Source organism: Dromiciops gliroides, chromosome 4 (genome assembly GCF_019393635.1).
Source record: "Dromiciops gliroides isolate mDroGli1 chromosome 4, mDroGli1.pri, whole genome shotgun sequence".
Lineage (NCBI taxonomy): Eukaryota > Metazoa > Chordata > Mammalia > Microbiotheria > Microbiotheriidae > Dromiciops > Dromiciops gliroides.
In genome coordinates, this window is record NC_057864.1 from 327,394,945 (window position 1) to 327,412,652 (window position 17,708).

Sequence of the window (17,708 nt, forward strand, 5' to 3'; positions counted from 1 at the left end):
AGATTGATTGTTGTCTTGGAGAGGAGAGAGTGAAGGGAGGGAGGAAGAAAAATTTGGAACTCAAAATCTTACAAAAATGAATGTTTATTATGTGTTGATCAACTGTGATAGACTTGATTCTTCTCAGCAATACAACTGGTCCAAGATAGTTCCAAAGGACTCATGATGGAAAATGCTCTCCAAATAAAAAAAACAAAAACAAAAACAAAAACCTGTGGATTCTAGATGCAGACTGAACCATACTATTTCTATTGTTTTTTGTTGTTGTTTTTCTTTTTTGAGGTTTTTCCTTTTTGCTCTGATTCTTCTCTCATAACATGACTAAAGCAGAAATATGTTTAATGTGATTATATATATATATACACACACACACATATATATGTGTATATATGTGTGTGTGTGTGTGTGTGTGTGTATATATCTATATATCTCCTATATCAGATTACTTGTTGTCTTGTGGTGGGGAGAGGGAGGGAAGGGAGAAAAATTTGAAACTAGAAATCTTATAAAAACAAATGTTGAAAACTATCTCTAATATTTATATGGAAAAAAAAGAATGTTTATATGTAACCTCTACCTTATTGCTTCCCATTTGGGGAGGTAGGAAGGAGAAAAATTTGGAACTCAAAATCTTACAAAGATGAATGTTGAAAACAATCCTTACATGTAATTGGAAAATAATATAAAATACTACCCAAAAAAATGAATGTTGAAAACTATCCTTATATGTAATTAGGGAAAAAATAAAATGCTATTAAGTGAAAAAAAATTCAGATATTAAAAAAAACCCAATAAAACTAATGAAAACACAAAATTCCAATGTAAATAGTTGAGAGGAATGAAGTGGGAGAGGAAATTTATCTGGAAATCCACTGGAGGACTGCTTTACTTTTTTAAAAAATAATTTTTTTTGGATGTCTTCTGTTTCTTATATCATCATAATTATCCCAAACATCCTTCCTACTCCCCCTCCTAGAGAGTCATTCCATATAACTTTTTCTTAAAGGGAAAAAAAAATCAGCAAAAACTGACTGACATACTGAAAAAGTCCCAAAACATATGCAATATGTAACACCTGTGGATATCCCAACTCCACAAAAGAGTGAACTAGGAGTGTCTTCAAATATCTCTCTGAATTCCAGTCCTGCCTGATTGTTATAATTTTGTTACATTCACTTTTCATCTTTTTCATTTAAATTATAGTAGCTGTGTATGTTTTCTTGGCTCTGCTTAATTCATTCTGCATCAGTTCATAGAGATCTTTCCATGCTTCTCTGTATTCATCACACACATCTTTTCTTACAACACATTAAATATTCCATTGCATTCATGTATCGCAATTTGTTTAGCCATTCCCCAACGATGGGCATCTCCTCTGTTTCCAATTCTTTGCTATCCCAAAAAGTGTTGTTATAAAAATTTTGATGTATGTGGAGTCTTTCTTCTTATCGATGACTTCCTAGGGGTATAAGCCCAGTAATAGAGACTCAGATTCAAAGAGTATGGACATTTTAATTCCAAATTGTTTTCCAAAATGGTTGAAGCATCTCAGAGCTCCACGGACACTGCATTACTGTGACTATCATTCCACAACCCCTCCAACATTGACTATTGCCATTTGGGGGTTATTTTTGCCATGAGATAAAATCTCAGGGCTGTTTTGATGTACATTTCTTTTGTTATGAGTGATTTGGAGTATTCTTTCTTATGAATATTTTGCAATTCTTCTTTTGAGAAGTTTGTTCATATCCTTTGGGAATGGCTATTATTAGTCATATATTTATGTATATATAAAATTTATTTTGCATAGGAACTAAATGTTTATCAGAGAAATTTGACACCAAAATATTTTCCATTCAACCACTTCCCTTCTTATCCTAGGTGCATTAATTTTGTCTACACAATAGCTTTTTAGTATTACAAAATCAAGTTATCTTTTTTAATTGCCTCTATCTTTTTTGGGAGGTTAAGAATATATCTCCTACTCATAACTATGAGAGGTATATGTCTTGTTTCTCTTCCAATTTTTTTGTAGTATGATCTTTAACATTAAGGTTACATTAATTTAGAATGTACTGTGGAATAAGGTGTAAGGAAGGAATTTTCTTCCCTATGTATTTTGTTTTCCACTTCATCAAGTTTTGAGTTATTCAGTTCCACTGTTTCTATTTTTCCCTTGTTTAGTCTATTCCATTCATCTATTTTTAAACCAATACCAGATGATTTTAAAAACTGTTGATTTATAATATAATTTGCGGTCTACAAGTGGTATCCCCCTCCATCCTTGTTTCTTTTCATTATTTCTCTTGATAGTCTAGATATTTTGTTTTTTTTTTTAAATGAATATTATTATTATTTTGTTAATTCCTATAAAGTATTCCCTTGTAATTTGATGGGTATAGCATTAAAAGTGTAGAAGAGAGAAAGGTTTGAGGATAAATATGAGCTCAGTTTTTGATGGATTGTTGGAAATGTTTATTGGCTATTCAGTTTGATTTCCAAAAGACCAGTAGTGTTATAAGACTGACATTCAGCACAGAGTTTAAAGAGTAAATATATAGAACTGGGAATCATCTGCATAGAAATGATAATTAAACCCACAGAAGCTGATAAGATCACCAAGTGAGAAAGTACATACAGAGGCAGAAGAATGCCTAGGACAGAGCATTAGAAGACACTCACTTTTGAACAGATGTAACCTGGAGGAAGATCCAATAAAGGAAATAGAGAAGGATTAGTTAGTCAGGTAGAAGAAGAGACAGGAGAGAGCAGTCTAATGAAAATCTAGAGAAGAGAGAGCATCAAGGAGAAGAGAATGATGAACAGCATCAAAAGGGGCCAGATGTCAAAAAGGATAAGATTGACAAAATCCAAAAAATCCAAATCCATTTACATGTCAAATTAACTTGATTAGGGATCAAATTAAATACAACCTCATATACAAAATAAGTTTGGATCAAAATTTTAAACTTTTCATATATTTATGTAATTAGTCCAATTTCATGTTTTAATCATTTTTATTCTAAAGAGTAAAATGATTAACAAAAAGGTTCAAGTAGGGTCTCTTAAGTGATCTGCACACTTAAAGTCATAGGAGTTTTTTTGTTTCGTTTTGTTCTTTTTAGTGAGGCAATGGGGGTTAAGTGACTTGCCCAGGGTCACACAGCTAGTAAGTGTCAAGTGTCTGAGGCTGGATTTGAACTCAGGTACTCCTGAATCCAGGGCCGGTGCTCTATCCACTGCGCCACCTAGCTGCCCCCATAGGAGTTATTTTAACGTATTCCTTTGTGCCTCAGTTTCGTTATCTATAATATGAAGGAACTCAATTAGATTATATTTAAGGTCTCTTCTAGCATTAAAATGCTATGATGCCAGAGGCAGCTAGGTGGCACAGTGGATAAAGCACTGGCCTTGGATTCAGGAGGAACTGAGTTCAAATCCAGCCTCAGACACTTGACACTTAACTAGCTGTGCGACCCTGGGCAAGTCACTTAACCCCCATTGCCCTGCCCCCCCCAAAATGCTATGATTCCATAATTTTGGTTTTTTTTGTTTTTGTGTTTTTTTGCAGGGCAATGGGGGTTAAGTGACTTGCCCAGGGTCACACAGCTAGTTAAGTGTCAAGTGTCTGAGGCTGGATTTGAACTCAGGTCCTCCTGAATCCAGGGCCAGTACTTTACCACTGCGCCATCTAGCTGCCCCATGATTCCATAATTTTAAAGCAATGAACACACTATATATTAACAGCAACATTACTGTATGGAGTCACTTGAATTAAAAAACATGTATGCTCTCTTGAGAGTATTAGTAATACCAACACAGATATTTATTTTAAAGGTAATTGTACCTACTTCTGACAAAGCTGGTTAAAGAGAACTTTAGGAGAAAGTGGTCCTTTTCCAGGCTCCTTCATGCTGTGAAGGAACAGAAACATAGCTGAAGTCAGAGTTCCAGGACTTGACAGGTTCACCACTAGTGGATCCTGTAATAAGAAATTTAATTTTCTTTCAGTAATATGAATATCTAATAACAAACATACTAAAAAAAAGTTACATTAGTTTGTTTAAGCTGTCTGGTTTAATTTAAACTACTACACTTAAAACTGTGATAAGACTTTTTGAACACTGTATTTATTAATGATTTTTCTCAGCTAGATGGTGCAGTGGATGAAGTGCCAAGCCTAGAGTCTGGAAAGCACATCTTTCATGACTTCAAATCTGGTCTCAGACACTTACTAGCTGTGTGACCCTAGGTAAGTCACTTAACCTTATTTGCCACAGGTCTTTATCTGTAAAATGAGCTGGAGAAGGAAATGGCAAACTACTCCACTACCTTTGCCAAGAAAATCCCAAATAGGGTCACAGAGTTGAACACAACTGAAAAATTAAACTGAACATCTCAGTTAAATTGTTTCCAGTATAGACTGAACTTGTTCCAAAGCCAGGATATCATTTGGGGTATTAAGGAATAGGGTGGAGAGGAGGGAAAAAGCAAAAAAAAAAATTTTTTTAAGGTTAAATTTTTAATGTAACTTTTAAAATGTAACCACCTAGCTTTAGGAAATTATGATTATTAATAACATTATCCATATACAGTATCAAAAAAAATCCACTACCAGGCTAATATGAGAAAAGGCAAGTTATACTTCTTCATAGTTCTTATACGTCAAAAAGGCTTTCTGCCTGAGTGATAACAATATAAATTGATAGCTACTTCTAAGATTCTTGAAAACAAGTTCTAATACATAGGTCATTCCTCCACAAACATAAAAACTTCAGAAGTCCATGGGGGAAAAACTTTTAAACCATAAATTTGAAAGTAAAAGTCAGCATGCTACTTACTTTTTTTTTTTTTTTTGCTGGGCAATTGGGGTTAAGTGACTTGCCCATGGTCACACAGCTAGTAAGTGTCAAGTGTCTGAGGCCAGATTTGAACTCAGGTACTCCTGAATCCAGGGCCGGTGCTTTATCCACTGCGCCACCTAGTTGCCCCCAGCATGCTGCTTTCAATAACGGTTCTTTAAATAGGGGGAACAAAGCGGGGGGCGGGGAAGAGGAGAAAGAACTATACTTCCACAGAAGTAAAATATTGGAATATAAACTTCATTTCAAAAAAACAATGATAACAGGTTTATTTTTCAGTCATTTCAGTCGTGTCTGACTCTTCATGACCCCATTTGGGGTTTTCTTGGCAACGATATTGGAATGGTTTTCTATTTACTTCTCCAACTCATTTTATAGATGGAGAAACTAATGTAAAAAAGGGTTAAGTGACTTTCCCAGAGTCACACAACTAATAATTTGCTCTAAATTTCCCACAACTCAAATAAATGGTAGGGTTTGGAAAGAACAATCCATGGCTGAATCACACATATGTTCATATCTGAATTTCCTGTAAGATTTTTGAAAATTACTTTTACTGAAAAAGAAAATTTTCAAGTATTTATCACAGTGTGCTAGGTGACATTAACTTGAGATGTTGCGTTTATTTGGTCTCAGAAAAGCCAAGAAAAAGAGAAATCTATTATCCTAGTATTAATAAGCACTATACTTAGAGGGATTGTGGAGGAAGGGAAAAAGGAAGGGGGTGGAATTATACAAAGGAAAAAAAAAATTTCTTCTCAAAACTAGAGTACCTTAGAAAGGATACCACCTAAGACCAAGACCAAACTGTGTACATATTACATTAAAAAGAGAGGCAATGCCTTCCTAAGGTGATAATGCTGACAAGAACAATACTCATTTGTAAGTTATGCAATGTTATGTTTAAAAGAATTTGTTATACTATTTATAGTTATATACATACATACTTCATAAGTGTGGTATCCATCCATAAGATGTTATTTTCTAATTTCATGATATGTTTGAGTTTTAACATTTCAAATTAGATGTGTTTTATAGAAGTTTGGGGTATTTTCTGTGTTTTGCTTTGTTTTACAAAATTATTTTTATCAGCAAAAAAATATGTTTTAAGCTTAAACTGTTTTGTTTTTTTTATTCAAAATAATTTCTAGCCATTATCTCCTATTCCAGGTATGAAATTTTGAAGGTGGCTCATTCTCGTACAATGATTTTCAAAGCTATATTTACTTACCAACTGAGGGTCTGAAGTATGAAAAATTTTTAACTTTGTCCCCTTTTCCTTGACCTCATACATCAGTTCATTGAGCATGTGAGTCTGTGCCAAGTTCTAAAAGAAAATAGAATTAAAGCCTTCTCCCTTAACAAACATGTCACTAACTTACATAACATGATTTCTTCACTTTTAATTTTGACTGAGAATTACTGCTTAGGTAATTTCCTGAACAAAAAGTATTATTTTAGCAATAACCAGAAAAAAGCAACCAAACTCTAATATGAAGTTGATTTCAGCCAATAAAATTTCTCCAAATTTAAATATTTAGTGCATCTAAAAATTCCATGTGGAAAAAAAAAAAAAACCTCAAGGTTTCTATTACATCTTTATGTCTGTGGCAATTTACACACAACGTCCTTCATGTTAAATGTTTTCATTCAGCTATATCCAAACAAAGAACACTGACACAGTATGTCATTGCTACATAAACAAAAAAAATACAAGAGAGGATCTATTAAGTTGGAACTAAAAACAGACTTGGCATGTTTCATAATTTGAAAATGGCAATACTCATAGCTACTCTTATGTGAAAAGCTTGTACCTGTTAATATACATTTATGATGCCTATTTTGTTGTGGCTGGTTGGGCTTTGTTACCTTTCCTTTCCCATTTCATGAACATACCATTTCCCAAAGTCAATCAAATGTTGAAATAATTCTAAAGTATTTAAAATCAAATTTAAAAATTATAATTTTTAATATTTCCATCTTACCTGCATGACAGCATTAAAAAAGCAAGTGTTCCCCAAGTTATTAATTCCTTTCACAGAAGCTGGTAAACTGCTGATTTGGCATTTTCCTTTCCATATTTCACCTGCTTCACATTTTTCTTCACAAAGCCTTATTACTTTGGAAAATGAACCTACAAGTATAAACAAAATAAACAGATTATTTAAGATGTATGTAATCAAATTATAAAAATTATTAACTTGAATATGTAGCTCATAAAAAGGAAGCTAAATAAAGTCTCTTTTGGGCACAGTGATAAATCTATTACAAAACAACTCACATGAAGGAAACTGTTATACTATATGACATAGTATATAACCATGGGTAAAATTATGTGGTACATTAGCATAGTGCCTGACACGTAGCAGGCACTTAACAAATATTTATTTTAATGCTTGCTGATTCACTGGTTGATTGGTATACTTTTTTCCCTATCTGTCCCTTTGCAATATCTAGAATTAAACTTATTAACTGCCCCCGCCCCCGGAAATTTCTAAAAAGGAAAAAGAATGTCCCCCCTCCCCATTAATATACATAGTTCAACAAAATAAATTCCCACATTGGCCATGTCTCAAAATGCATGTCATTCTACATGCAGAATGTCTATCACTTGTCTAGCAGGAGGTAGGTGATGTGTTTCATCTTCACTCCTCAGGACTCTGCTGTATCCATGCAAAGATCAGAGTTCTAAAGTCTTTCAAAGCTGTTTTTCTTTGTTGTCAATGTTTAAGTTATTTTCCTAGTACTGATCATTTATTCATCAGTTCATAGAGATCTGCCCAGTCTCCTCTGAAGGAATCCATTTTATGATTTCTTATGGCACAATAATATTTGATCACATTCATATACCATAATTAGTCTATCCATTTTCCAAAAGGGGAATATAAATTTCATTGTAATATCCCTTTTGTTGAAAGACAAACTGTGATTACAAAAACACATTTCTAAATTGGCCAAGACTAAGAACACAGAAAAAAAGGTGCAATTGTCTGAACAATTATAAACTGAAAATTTTAAAGGATCAGTTTCTTAAAACTGAGGCCATTTGCCATGAGACCCTTCTTCCCCATCTCATATCAATCATATGCTTTCTGCCACTATTTTCTCTCTACCTTCCCTCCTCTCACTCTCTTCTTAACCTCTGACAATCTGGCTTCCAATCTCATCATTCCACTAAAACTGCTCTCTCCAAAGTTACCAATCTCTTAGGTACCAAATCCAATGGCCTTTTCTCACTGCTCATTCTCCTTGACCTCTCTGCAGCCTTTGACATCGCTGATCACTCTCTCCTCAATCCTCTTTTCTCTCTAGGTCTTTGAGACACCACTCTATTGGTTTTTCTACCTATCCAACAATTCCTTCTCTCTCCTTCGCTGTATCTTCTTCTAGATCAAGACCTCTAAACAGAAGTGTCCCGTGGGGTTCTGTTCTGGGCCCTCTTCTCTTCTCCCTCAACACTACCTCACTTGGTGATCTCATTAACCCCCACAGATTTAATTACCATCTCTATTCTGATGAGCCTCAAATCTATTTATCTTGCCCCAATTGTTCTGATGACCTCCAATCTCACATCTCCAACTGCCTTTAGATAACTAGAACTCTTAAAATCAATACATCCAAAATTGGAACTCATTATCTTTTCCCCCAAACCTTCTCATTTCTCCCATCTTCCCTATTACTGTCAAGGGCAACACTATCCTTCTACTCCCTCAGGCTAGCAATTGAAAAGTCATCCTCGACTCCTCACATATCTAATCTGTTGCCAACTTCTGTTGATTTTTACCTTTGCAACATCTCTTAAACATAGCCCCTTCTTGGCTCTGACACTGCCACCACTGTGGTGCAGACATTCTTCATCACTTTACAACACCTAGGCTATGGACAATAGCCTGCTAGTTGGATCTGTCTGCCTAATCTCTCCCCGTTCCAATCTGCCCTCCATTTGGATACTAAAGTGATTTTCCCAAAGCATAGGTCCCACCATGTCACCCCCCCACACACACACACACACACTCAATAAATTCCAGTGACTCCCCATAACCTCTATGATCAATGATCAAAATCCTTTTTAGCATTCAAAGCCCTTCATAATCTAGCTCCTTCCTATTTTTCCAATCTTCTTATGCCTTATTCCCTGTTATGTATCCTTTGATTCAGCAGCACTGGCCTTCTTGCTGTTTCATGAAGAAAACACTCCATTTCTCTGCTCCAGGCATTTTCTTTGGCCACTCTCCAGGCCTGGAATATTCTCCCTCCCCATCTCTGCCAACTGGCTTTCCAAATTTAAGTTTCAACTAAAATCCCATCTTGTACAGGAAGCTTCTCCTTAATTCTTCTCTCATAACTCTAGTGACTGTCCTCTTAATTATTTCCTATTTATCCTGTATAAAGCTTTGTTGTCTCTGCAGTGAGACTGTGAGCACCAGGGATTATAATTTTTCTCTTTTTGTATCCACAGAACTTAGTACAGTGCCTGGCATATAGTAGAATCTTTCTTGTCTAATCTGTTCCACTGATCTCTTTTTCTGTTTTCAAACAATACCAAGTTGTGATATTACTACTTTATAAAAATAGTCTGAAGTTTAGAAGTGTTGGTCCAACCCCTTCATATTATACAGAATTAGATCCCCCCCCCATCCTTTGCAAAGGAAAAAAAAAAGTGTTTGCTATGGTAGATGGCTAGAATTTATTACTAGTGTTTGCCTAATAAATGTTTCATGGTTTAATTATTATGAAGCCATGCTTAGTTTTACATAACTGCCAGTAAAGTATATTCCTATCTCTCACATTTTTAATACCTCACTGAATGAACTGTTGCAGAATAATATCTATCTCCTAGTATAGAAACTGAAATAAAATGTACAGATTCAGAAGTTGTCTATATTTCTTGACACTTAAAAGAGTTTTTTTCATGGAAATAATTAAAAGCACAAAACACCTAAATAGTATTTTCTCCAAGTAAAGATCCAATACAAATAAATCTGCACATGGATAATAAATATAAACTTGTCATAAATGTACTATTTTCAGTTATATCCCTTAGCTGATATTTTTTACGCTGTGCTACCACAATCTAATATTTGAAATATCACCAAATACGTAATTTTAAAATTGATAGTGATGAAGTAGCTAAGTTGTGGTGGGGATATGTTATTATTCATTTTAGGAATTTTTCTAAATGAAAGTTCTGTCAACTTTCCATGTTATCACTGAAAAGAAAGCTTTAAAATTAAAATATGCAAATAATTTGTGGATTCGTATACTATAGTTGGTATACATGTGAATATTCAAAAACATCTGGGATAGCATCTTAAAGTAAACAATGTTCACCACACCATCTGGCAAAACTGCAGGCAAAAAAAAAAAGCATAAACATATGGAAAAGCAGATTTTTCCTTTCCCTTTAGCAGTATGGGATGACAAATGTCAAACCTAGATAAGTACACGCTTCACTGTTCAATGCTTTGTAGCACCACCTGGCTCTCCATGCATAGCCACCATATATGGACAGCATTGCCACAGTGGACCTTATCTTCAGGGCAAACTCAATAAAAGCATTTTGTTTTATGATTAAGTAGCAACTTCACACAAGTAGCAAGAATCCATTTGCTGGATTTCATATTTAAATGTATAGGAAGAGAAAATATGCGAGCCAATTAAGCTGTAGGACTTGAAATTTTATTTTTTACTTGATATAAATAGAAGACTGTAAAGCTTTTCCATATGCACAAAATATGTATTTTTAATATTTGCCATATTTTAAAAAGGATTCTTAGTAGATTTACATTTTCAAAGTAAAACTGGAGTACCTACAAAAATGACTTTACTTAAGACTACAAGTATTTGTCATGCTTTTCAAATAAATTATATTACATAGCACACTACATTCTAAGGCTTATATTTTACAACTGAAGCAATAGCAACTAATATATAACAGACAGTACAGAACTATAAGCCTTAAAATGGTTAATGTCAAGTCTTAAAAGTTTCCTGTGTAGAAACCAACTATACTACTTAAACATTTGAAGAGCTATTCAACTAGTCTCTAGATACACATCAATTTTTATGATCTTGGCATAAAAATGATCAGTTTATCAGAACATAGCTGAGGTAGCTTTAAAGGAGGTTTTGTTGTTATCATTTCCAATAAAAGGTAACTACTAACCATTCTCATTAAAGCAGACACAACTTTTTTATTGCAAAAAAATCTAATATCTTAACTATGCCTCTTAAAGAGGATTTAATTCTTCAATTCAAATAGACACAACAACAAGTCTTTCTATTTTTGGCATTTTTCAAGATATCATCAATATAATTTAAAATAAAAGATTGTCCTGTCAATAACAGACCTGCTCAACCATACTCAACTTTTATCATTTATTTCTTTGATACCATTCCTATTTTTGGCTGGAAATACAAAAGTCCAAAATATATGTCCATATTTTTATAGATATAAATATACATCTATCTCTATAAATATATACATACATATATCTCATACACACATAAATACAATCAGAAATAAGTTACTTATATTACTTTTCAAACACTGAACTAGAGATATTCTTGAATAATAATAAAAGTATATTTTTATATTCAGTTTAATTACAGGATTATAAATTTTTTAAAAAATTAATTAATCCTCAAAATACCCTTTTTAAAAAGTTTATCTTGAACTTATATACAAAGACAAAGAGACTTCTTCCATGTACACAGCACAACATAAAAAGAGAATTCAATATAAAACCATGAATTTCCATTTCACACTATTGATTTTTTTTTGGTAGAAACTATGTAATAAATATTATAGATTGTTTTTAAAGCCACTCTGCTTTTCTGTGCTTCCTTCTAAGTTTTCTTTTGTTCTCTCCTGTGCGATTTAAATTTTTCTCCCTCCCTTCCCACTCCATCCCAGAGAAAGCTACTATGTGTGTGTATGTATGTATAAAACAATACACTACACATCTCACTACATAGATTTTTTTCTTTAAAAGATAATGCTGTAGGGGGCAGCTAGGTGGCGCAGTGGATAGAGCACTGGCCTTGGATTCAGGAGGACCAGAGTTCAAATCTTGCCTCAGACACTTAACACTTACTAGCTGTGTGACCCTGGGCAAGTTACTTAACCCCAATTGCCTTACCAAAAAAAAAAAAAAAAAAAAAAAAAAAGATAATGCTGTAGACCAACATCTTACACCTTATACTAAAATATGGTCAAAATGGATACACGATTTAGACATAAGAGGTGATACCATAGGTAAATTAGAGAAAGGAATAGTCTACCTATCAGATCTTTGGAAAGGAAAAGTTTATGACCAAACAAGAGATAGAGTATATTATAAAATGCAAAATGGATGATTTTGATTACATTAAATTAAAAAATTTTTGTACAAACAGAAGCAATGCATCCAAAATTAGAAGGGAGGCAGAAAGCTGGGAAACAATTTTTGTGGCCAGTACTTCTGATAAAGGCCTCATCTCTAAAATATATAGGGAACTAAGTCAAATTTATAAGAATCCAAGTCATTCCCCAATTGAGAAATGGTCAAAGGATATGAACAGGCAGTTTTCTGATGAAGAAACCAAAGCTATCTATTCCCATATGAAAAAATGCTCTAAATCTCTAATGATTAGAGAGACGGAAATTAAAACAACTCTGAGGTACCACCTGACACCTATCAGACTGGCTAAAATGACAAAAAAAAGGAAAATAATAAATGTTGGAGAAGCTGTGGGAAAATTGGAACACTAATGCATTGTTGGTGGAGCTGTGAACTGATCCAACCATTCTGGAGAGCAATTTGGAACTATGCCCAAAGGGCGATAAAGCTGTCCATACTCTTTGACCCAGCAATACCACTTTTGGTTCTTTTTCCCAAAGAAATCATGGAAAGGGGAAAGGGACCCACATGTACAAAAATATTTATAGCTGCTCTTTATGTGGTGGCAAGGAATTGGAAGTTGAGGGGATGCCCACCGATTGGGGAATGGCTGGACAAGTTGTGGTATATGAATACAATGGAATACTATTGTGCTGTAAGAAATGATGAACAGGAGGAGTTCAGAGAAACCTGGAGGGTCTTGCGTGGGCTGATGATGAGTGAGATGAGGAGAACCAGAAGAACATTGTACACAGTATCATCAACATTGAGTGTTGACCTACTGTGATGGACTATATTCTTCTCACCAATGCAATGGTACAGAAGAGTTCCAGGGAACTCATGATAGAAGAGGATCTCCAAATCCAGGGAAAAAAAAAAGAACTGTGGAGTATAGATGCTAAATGAACCATACTATTTCTTTTGTTTTTGGTGCTGTTGTTTTTTCTATTTTGAGGTTTTTCATCATTGCTCTGATTTTTCTCTTATAACATGACTAATGCAGAAATAGGATTAATGTTATTATGTGTATGTATGTATGTGTATATATATATATATATAAATAAAACCTATATCAGATTACCTGCTATCTAGGGGAGGGGGGAGGGAGGGAGAAAAATCTGAAATTGGAAAGCTTGTATAAACAAAAGTTGAGAACTATCTTTACATGTAACAGAAAAAAAGATAAATAAAAAAGTAAAAAAAAAAAAAAGATAATGCTGGGTAAAATAAATTCTAGGATCAGATGTGGATAGTATCTTCCTTCATAGGTCCTTTGTAGTTGATTTGAGTATTTATAATACCCAAAATGACTTAGTCATTCAAAGTTACAACAATATTGCTTATTACTGTGTACCATGCTATCTTTGTTCTGTTCATTTCACTCTTCATTATTTCATTTAAGTCTTTTCCATGTTTTTCTAAAATCAACCAGCTCATCATCTCTTATAGCACAGTAGTTTTCCATCACAATCATTTACCACAACTTGTTTAGCCATTTCCCAATTGACAGGCATCCCCTCAAATACTATTCTAAAAATACTTCTCAAATTTTTAAGATTTTTAGCTATGGTTAAGAGATGGTAAAACAGGGGGCAGCGAGATGGCGCAGTGGATAGAGCACTGGGCCTGAAGTCAGGAGTACCTGAGTTCAAATCCAGCCTCAAACACTTAACACTTACTAGCTGTGTGACCCTGGGCAAGTCACTTAACCCCAATTGCCTCACTTAAAAAAAAGAGAGAGAGAGAGAGAGAGAGAGAGAGAGAGAGAGAGAGAGAGAGAGAGAGAGAGAGATGGTAAAACAGCATCATAGATCTGAGGTTATCTAGTTAAAGTTCCTCATTTTAAACATAAGGGAAACTGGGGTTCATATAGTTAAGTTACCTGTATCCAAAAAAACCCTATCAAATCAGCAAGAATTAAACATTTCACCCCCCATCTCAATTATCATAATAATATGAACTCCTCTCTTTTTGATGAGAGAGGATGCATAGTATAATAGAGGTGGCATTAAGAATAGAACTAAGGGGGCAGCTAGGTGGCACAGTAGATAAAGCACTGGCCTTGAATTCAGGAGGACCTGAGTTCAAATCCAGGTTCAGACACTTGAAACTTATTAGCTGTGTGACCCTGGGCAAGTCACTTAACCCCAATCACCTCACCCCCCCCCCAAAAAATAGAACTAAAAGTGGACAGCTAGGTGGTGCAGTGGATAAAGCAACAGTCCTGGATTCAGGAGGACCTGAATTCAAATCCAGCCTCAGACACTTGACACTTACTAGTTGTGTGACGCTGGGCAAGTTACTTAACACTCATTGTCCCACAAAAAAAAAGAATAGAAAGAATAGAACTAAGTTAGAATCCTGGGTTTGACACTTACTAGCTGTGACCAGGGACAAGCCAGCTTGTTTCCTTATCTGTAAAATGGGGATAATATTATTTGCCCTAAATCTATCTCACAATGCCATTGTAAAGAAAGCACTTTGCAAATTATAGCATATTATATAAAAGTGAGCTATTATTTAAAAAATAATTCTTGCTATTGGATAGAAATTTCACTTGAATATTCATAAAACAATTTATTTTCTTAAAGCTTGTTGGAATGGAAAGAAAAAACCTTCTTAAATTTAGACAACAAAAACCAAAAATATTTTATATTTATATAAAATGCATGTGAAATGCTGTATAAAATGCCAATATCAAATATTATATCTACATAAGTGAAGAATATAAATCAAAATTAGGAAAATTATATAAGCATACATAATTTTTTGACTTTTATTCTTCCAGTTCATACTATTTCTGTGGTTAACATTTAAACCCACAGGGGGGTGGCTAGGTGGCGCAGTGGATAAAGCACCGGCCCTGGATTCAGGAGTTCCTGAGTTCAAATCCGGCCTCAGACACTTGACACTTACTGGCTGTGTGACCTTGGGCAAGTCACTTAACCCCCATTGCCCCGCAAAAAAAAAACAACAACAAAAAACAAAAAACATTTAAACCCACAGGTTATCTTCCAGGCTTTAAAAAATAAATAAACAAAAGTATACAGACACTGGACTTTAAACTAATTACAACTTAAAGAGTTCAGTCAGCTGAGGGCCAGACCACTGTAAAGTGCTTTTACTAAACACACTGTAAAAATCTTAATTGTATAAGGCTATTAAACTGTCTGAAGTACCTGAAAAGTACCTGGAATTATTTTTTGAACCACTGTGTCTCTGGCTTAGTTTAGTTAGGGCAATTGACAAAGCAATCTACCATACTTTACATGAAGTTGCCACATTCAATTAATCAGAGCATTGTATCATTCTAAAGGTGGTGCAAATCCCCTTTACTCACATACACTTAAGTGCAGACATCACAGGAGAATGAGTAAACAGTAAGAAACTGGATGACACAGTGGAAGGAGTAGTGGATTTATAGTGAAAAGGTCAAGTTTCTAATATTGTCTCTGCTACTTCTCCCATCACTGACTCTGGGTAAGTCACTGTGTAATTTAAGATTCTAAATGTGGATTCTAATCTGTTCCCCCAGTTTTGGGGGAAACTGACTAAAATCACTGATAAAACGAGTTTTGGTTTTTAAGGGTTTATTGGAAAATAGAAAGAAAAAGATTGAGAACAGAATTCCAACAGCCTGGCATTCCTATCTTTCCTCAAATTTCCTGTGAAGTCCTCTGCCGCCACCACCATCCAATCAGGAACCCAAAAAGCCCCAGAGCTCTCCGCGCAGGCTCCCTTTCCTCCTTCCTGTCTCCTCCTTGACCATAGGAGGCTCTTCAAGTTTATTGGCTGGTAGCCCTGATAGACAGCACCCATGAGCAAATGTCATTTCCTGACTCCAAGGAAAAGCCACAATGCCTCTGAGGCATTTTCCTCATGGTGGAGCTTTCCCACAGCAAGTCTCCAGTAGGTGGCATCATTCCAATCATTACATCACCTTACCTCTTGGATCTCAATTTCCTGTTCAAAGGAGAGCTGGGCCAACTAACCTTCAGAATGTCTTTTAACTCTAAATTTATTATCTAATTTTACATAAAATAGGCCCACCCTGTCTCTTATTTCTAAATACAGGGCATGTCAGGGGCAGCTAGGTGGCACAGTGGATAGAGCACTGGTCCTGGATTCAGGAGGACCTGAGTTCAAATCTGGCCTCAGACCCTTGACACTTACTAGCTATGTGATCCTGGGCAAGTCACTTAACCCCAATTGCCTCACCCCCCCCAAAAAAATACAGGGCATGTCTGAAAATCGTTTTATCTAAATAAAAATTGTCACCAATGAGATACCCATTTAGTACACTATTGTAGTAAATAAATAGGCTTCTCTAAATTAGATTTAAATTCGAGATAGCAAACTTTATATTAGCTCGTTAAAAGAAAAAGTGAGATTTATTTGCTTTTGAAAATGCAAGAGCCAAAAAAGGAAAGTTAGCATCTGTTTACTTACTAGAAAATAACATGATATGCAAACATCATTACCTCAACACAATTCCTTAGCATAATATTCATGTGATAATCACAGAGGAGCCAAAATAACAAATCAATGTCGTTCTTGATATGAATATAATTTGAGCATAATATCATTTCTGTCTCATTTTTCTTCTCATAGAAATTTCTGAATGACTCTCCCAAGAAAGAATTCTTATTTTTTTGTGTACATTCCACATATCTTCCTACTTACATTTTTTTCTTTAAAAGATAATGCTGGGTAAAATAAATTCTAGGATCAGATGTGAAATCCACACAGCTGCTAGCATTCTTTTGGGAACTCAGCATTGGGGCTCATCTCAATTGCTTAATGCAATTACCTAAATCAGTCATGTAGCATTAATGTAATTTGTAAATGTTTTCAGCTTAAGAGAAGTTGAGTCTCTATGAGAAACTGATTAAGAAGCATGGATCTTGTTGTCACACTGTTCTACCACACTAATACCAAATAACAAACATTTCATTTTTGCTTTTTCTAAAAATCCACTAATTTTATCAACCATCATGCCTTAAAATACTTGTTTTGAAAACAACTTATATGCAATTTAACACAAAAAGTGATAACAGATACGTGTCTATATGCTTTATAATGCATTTTTTGGAAGGACTATGTCATTAATGCTGGAGGGACACACACACATATGACATTTTTTCATCATGAAAATTGACTAGTGATAATAACCAGTACTCCATTTATTCTGAGGTCAATGAGATGGCAAAAAAACCCAACCAAACAAACCCCCAAAACTCTAAGGACTTTTTTAAAAATAGTGAAAAGCCAGTATTAATTATAGCTAGGAATTACTAAGGAAATTAAGTTTGAATAATTCAAATAGTCATTGTTTTCTTCTCTTATTTAACAACATTCCAATTTAGAAAAAACTAGCAAAAAAAGTCCAACAAAACTATTGTTTAAGTTTTTGTGTATCATCTATTTTAAATTCAGATTTAATTAGTACTAAAGAGAGAAGAGG

General features: G+C 34.5%; 1 protein-coding gene across 3 annotated transcripts in view; it reads right to left on the reverse strand.

Annotated features, from left to right (window-relative positions):
* Positions 1-17,708, reverse strand: part of USP45 (ubiquitin specific peptidase 45) — a 90,109-nt gene that overhangs the window by 44,349 nt on the left and 28,052 nt on the right. For 2 of the 3 annotated variants that reach the window (XM_044001355.1, XM_044001354.1), the window contains exons 6-8: positions 6,848-6,996; positions 6,094-6,189; positions 3,852-3,982 (exon numbers count right to left, since the gene is read on the reverse strand). In XM_044001355.1, the coding sequence (XP_043857290.1) occupies positions 3,852-3,982; positions 6,094-6,189; positions 6,848-6,996 (376 nt within the window). Of the gene's footprint in view, positions 1-3,851; positions 3,983-6,093; positions 6,190-6,847; positions 6,997-17,708 lie in introns of those variants that run through there. The other variant, XM_044001356.1, reaches the window with a different exon arrangement.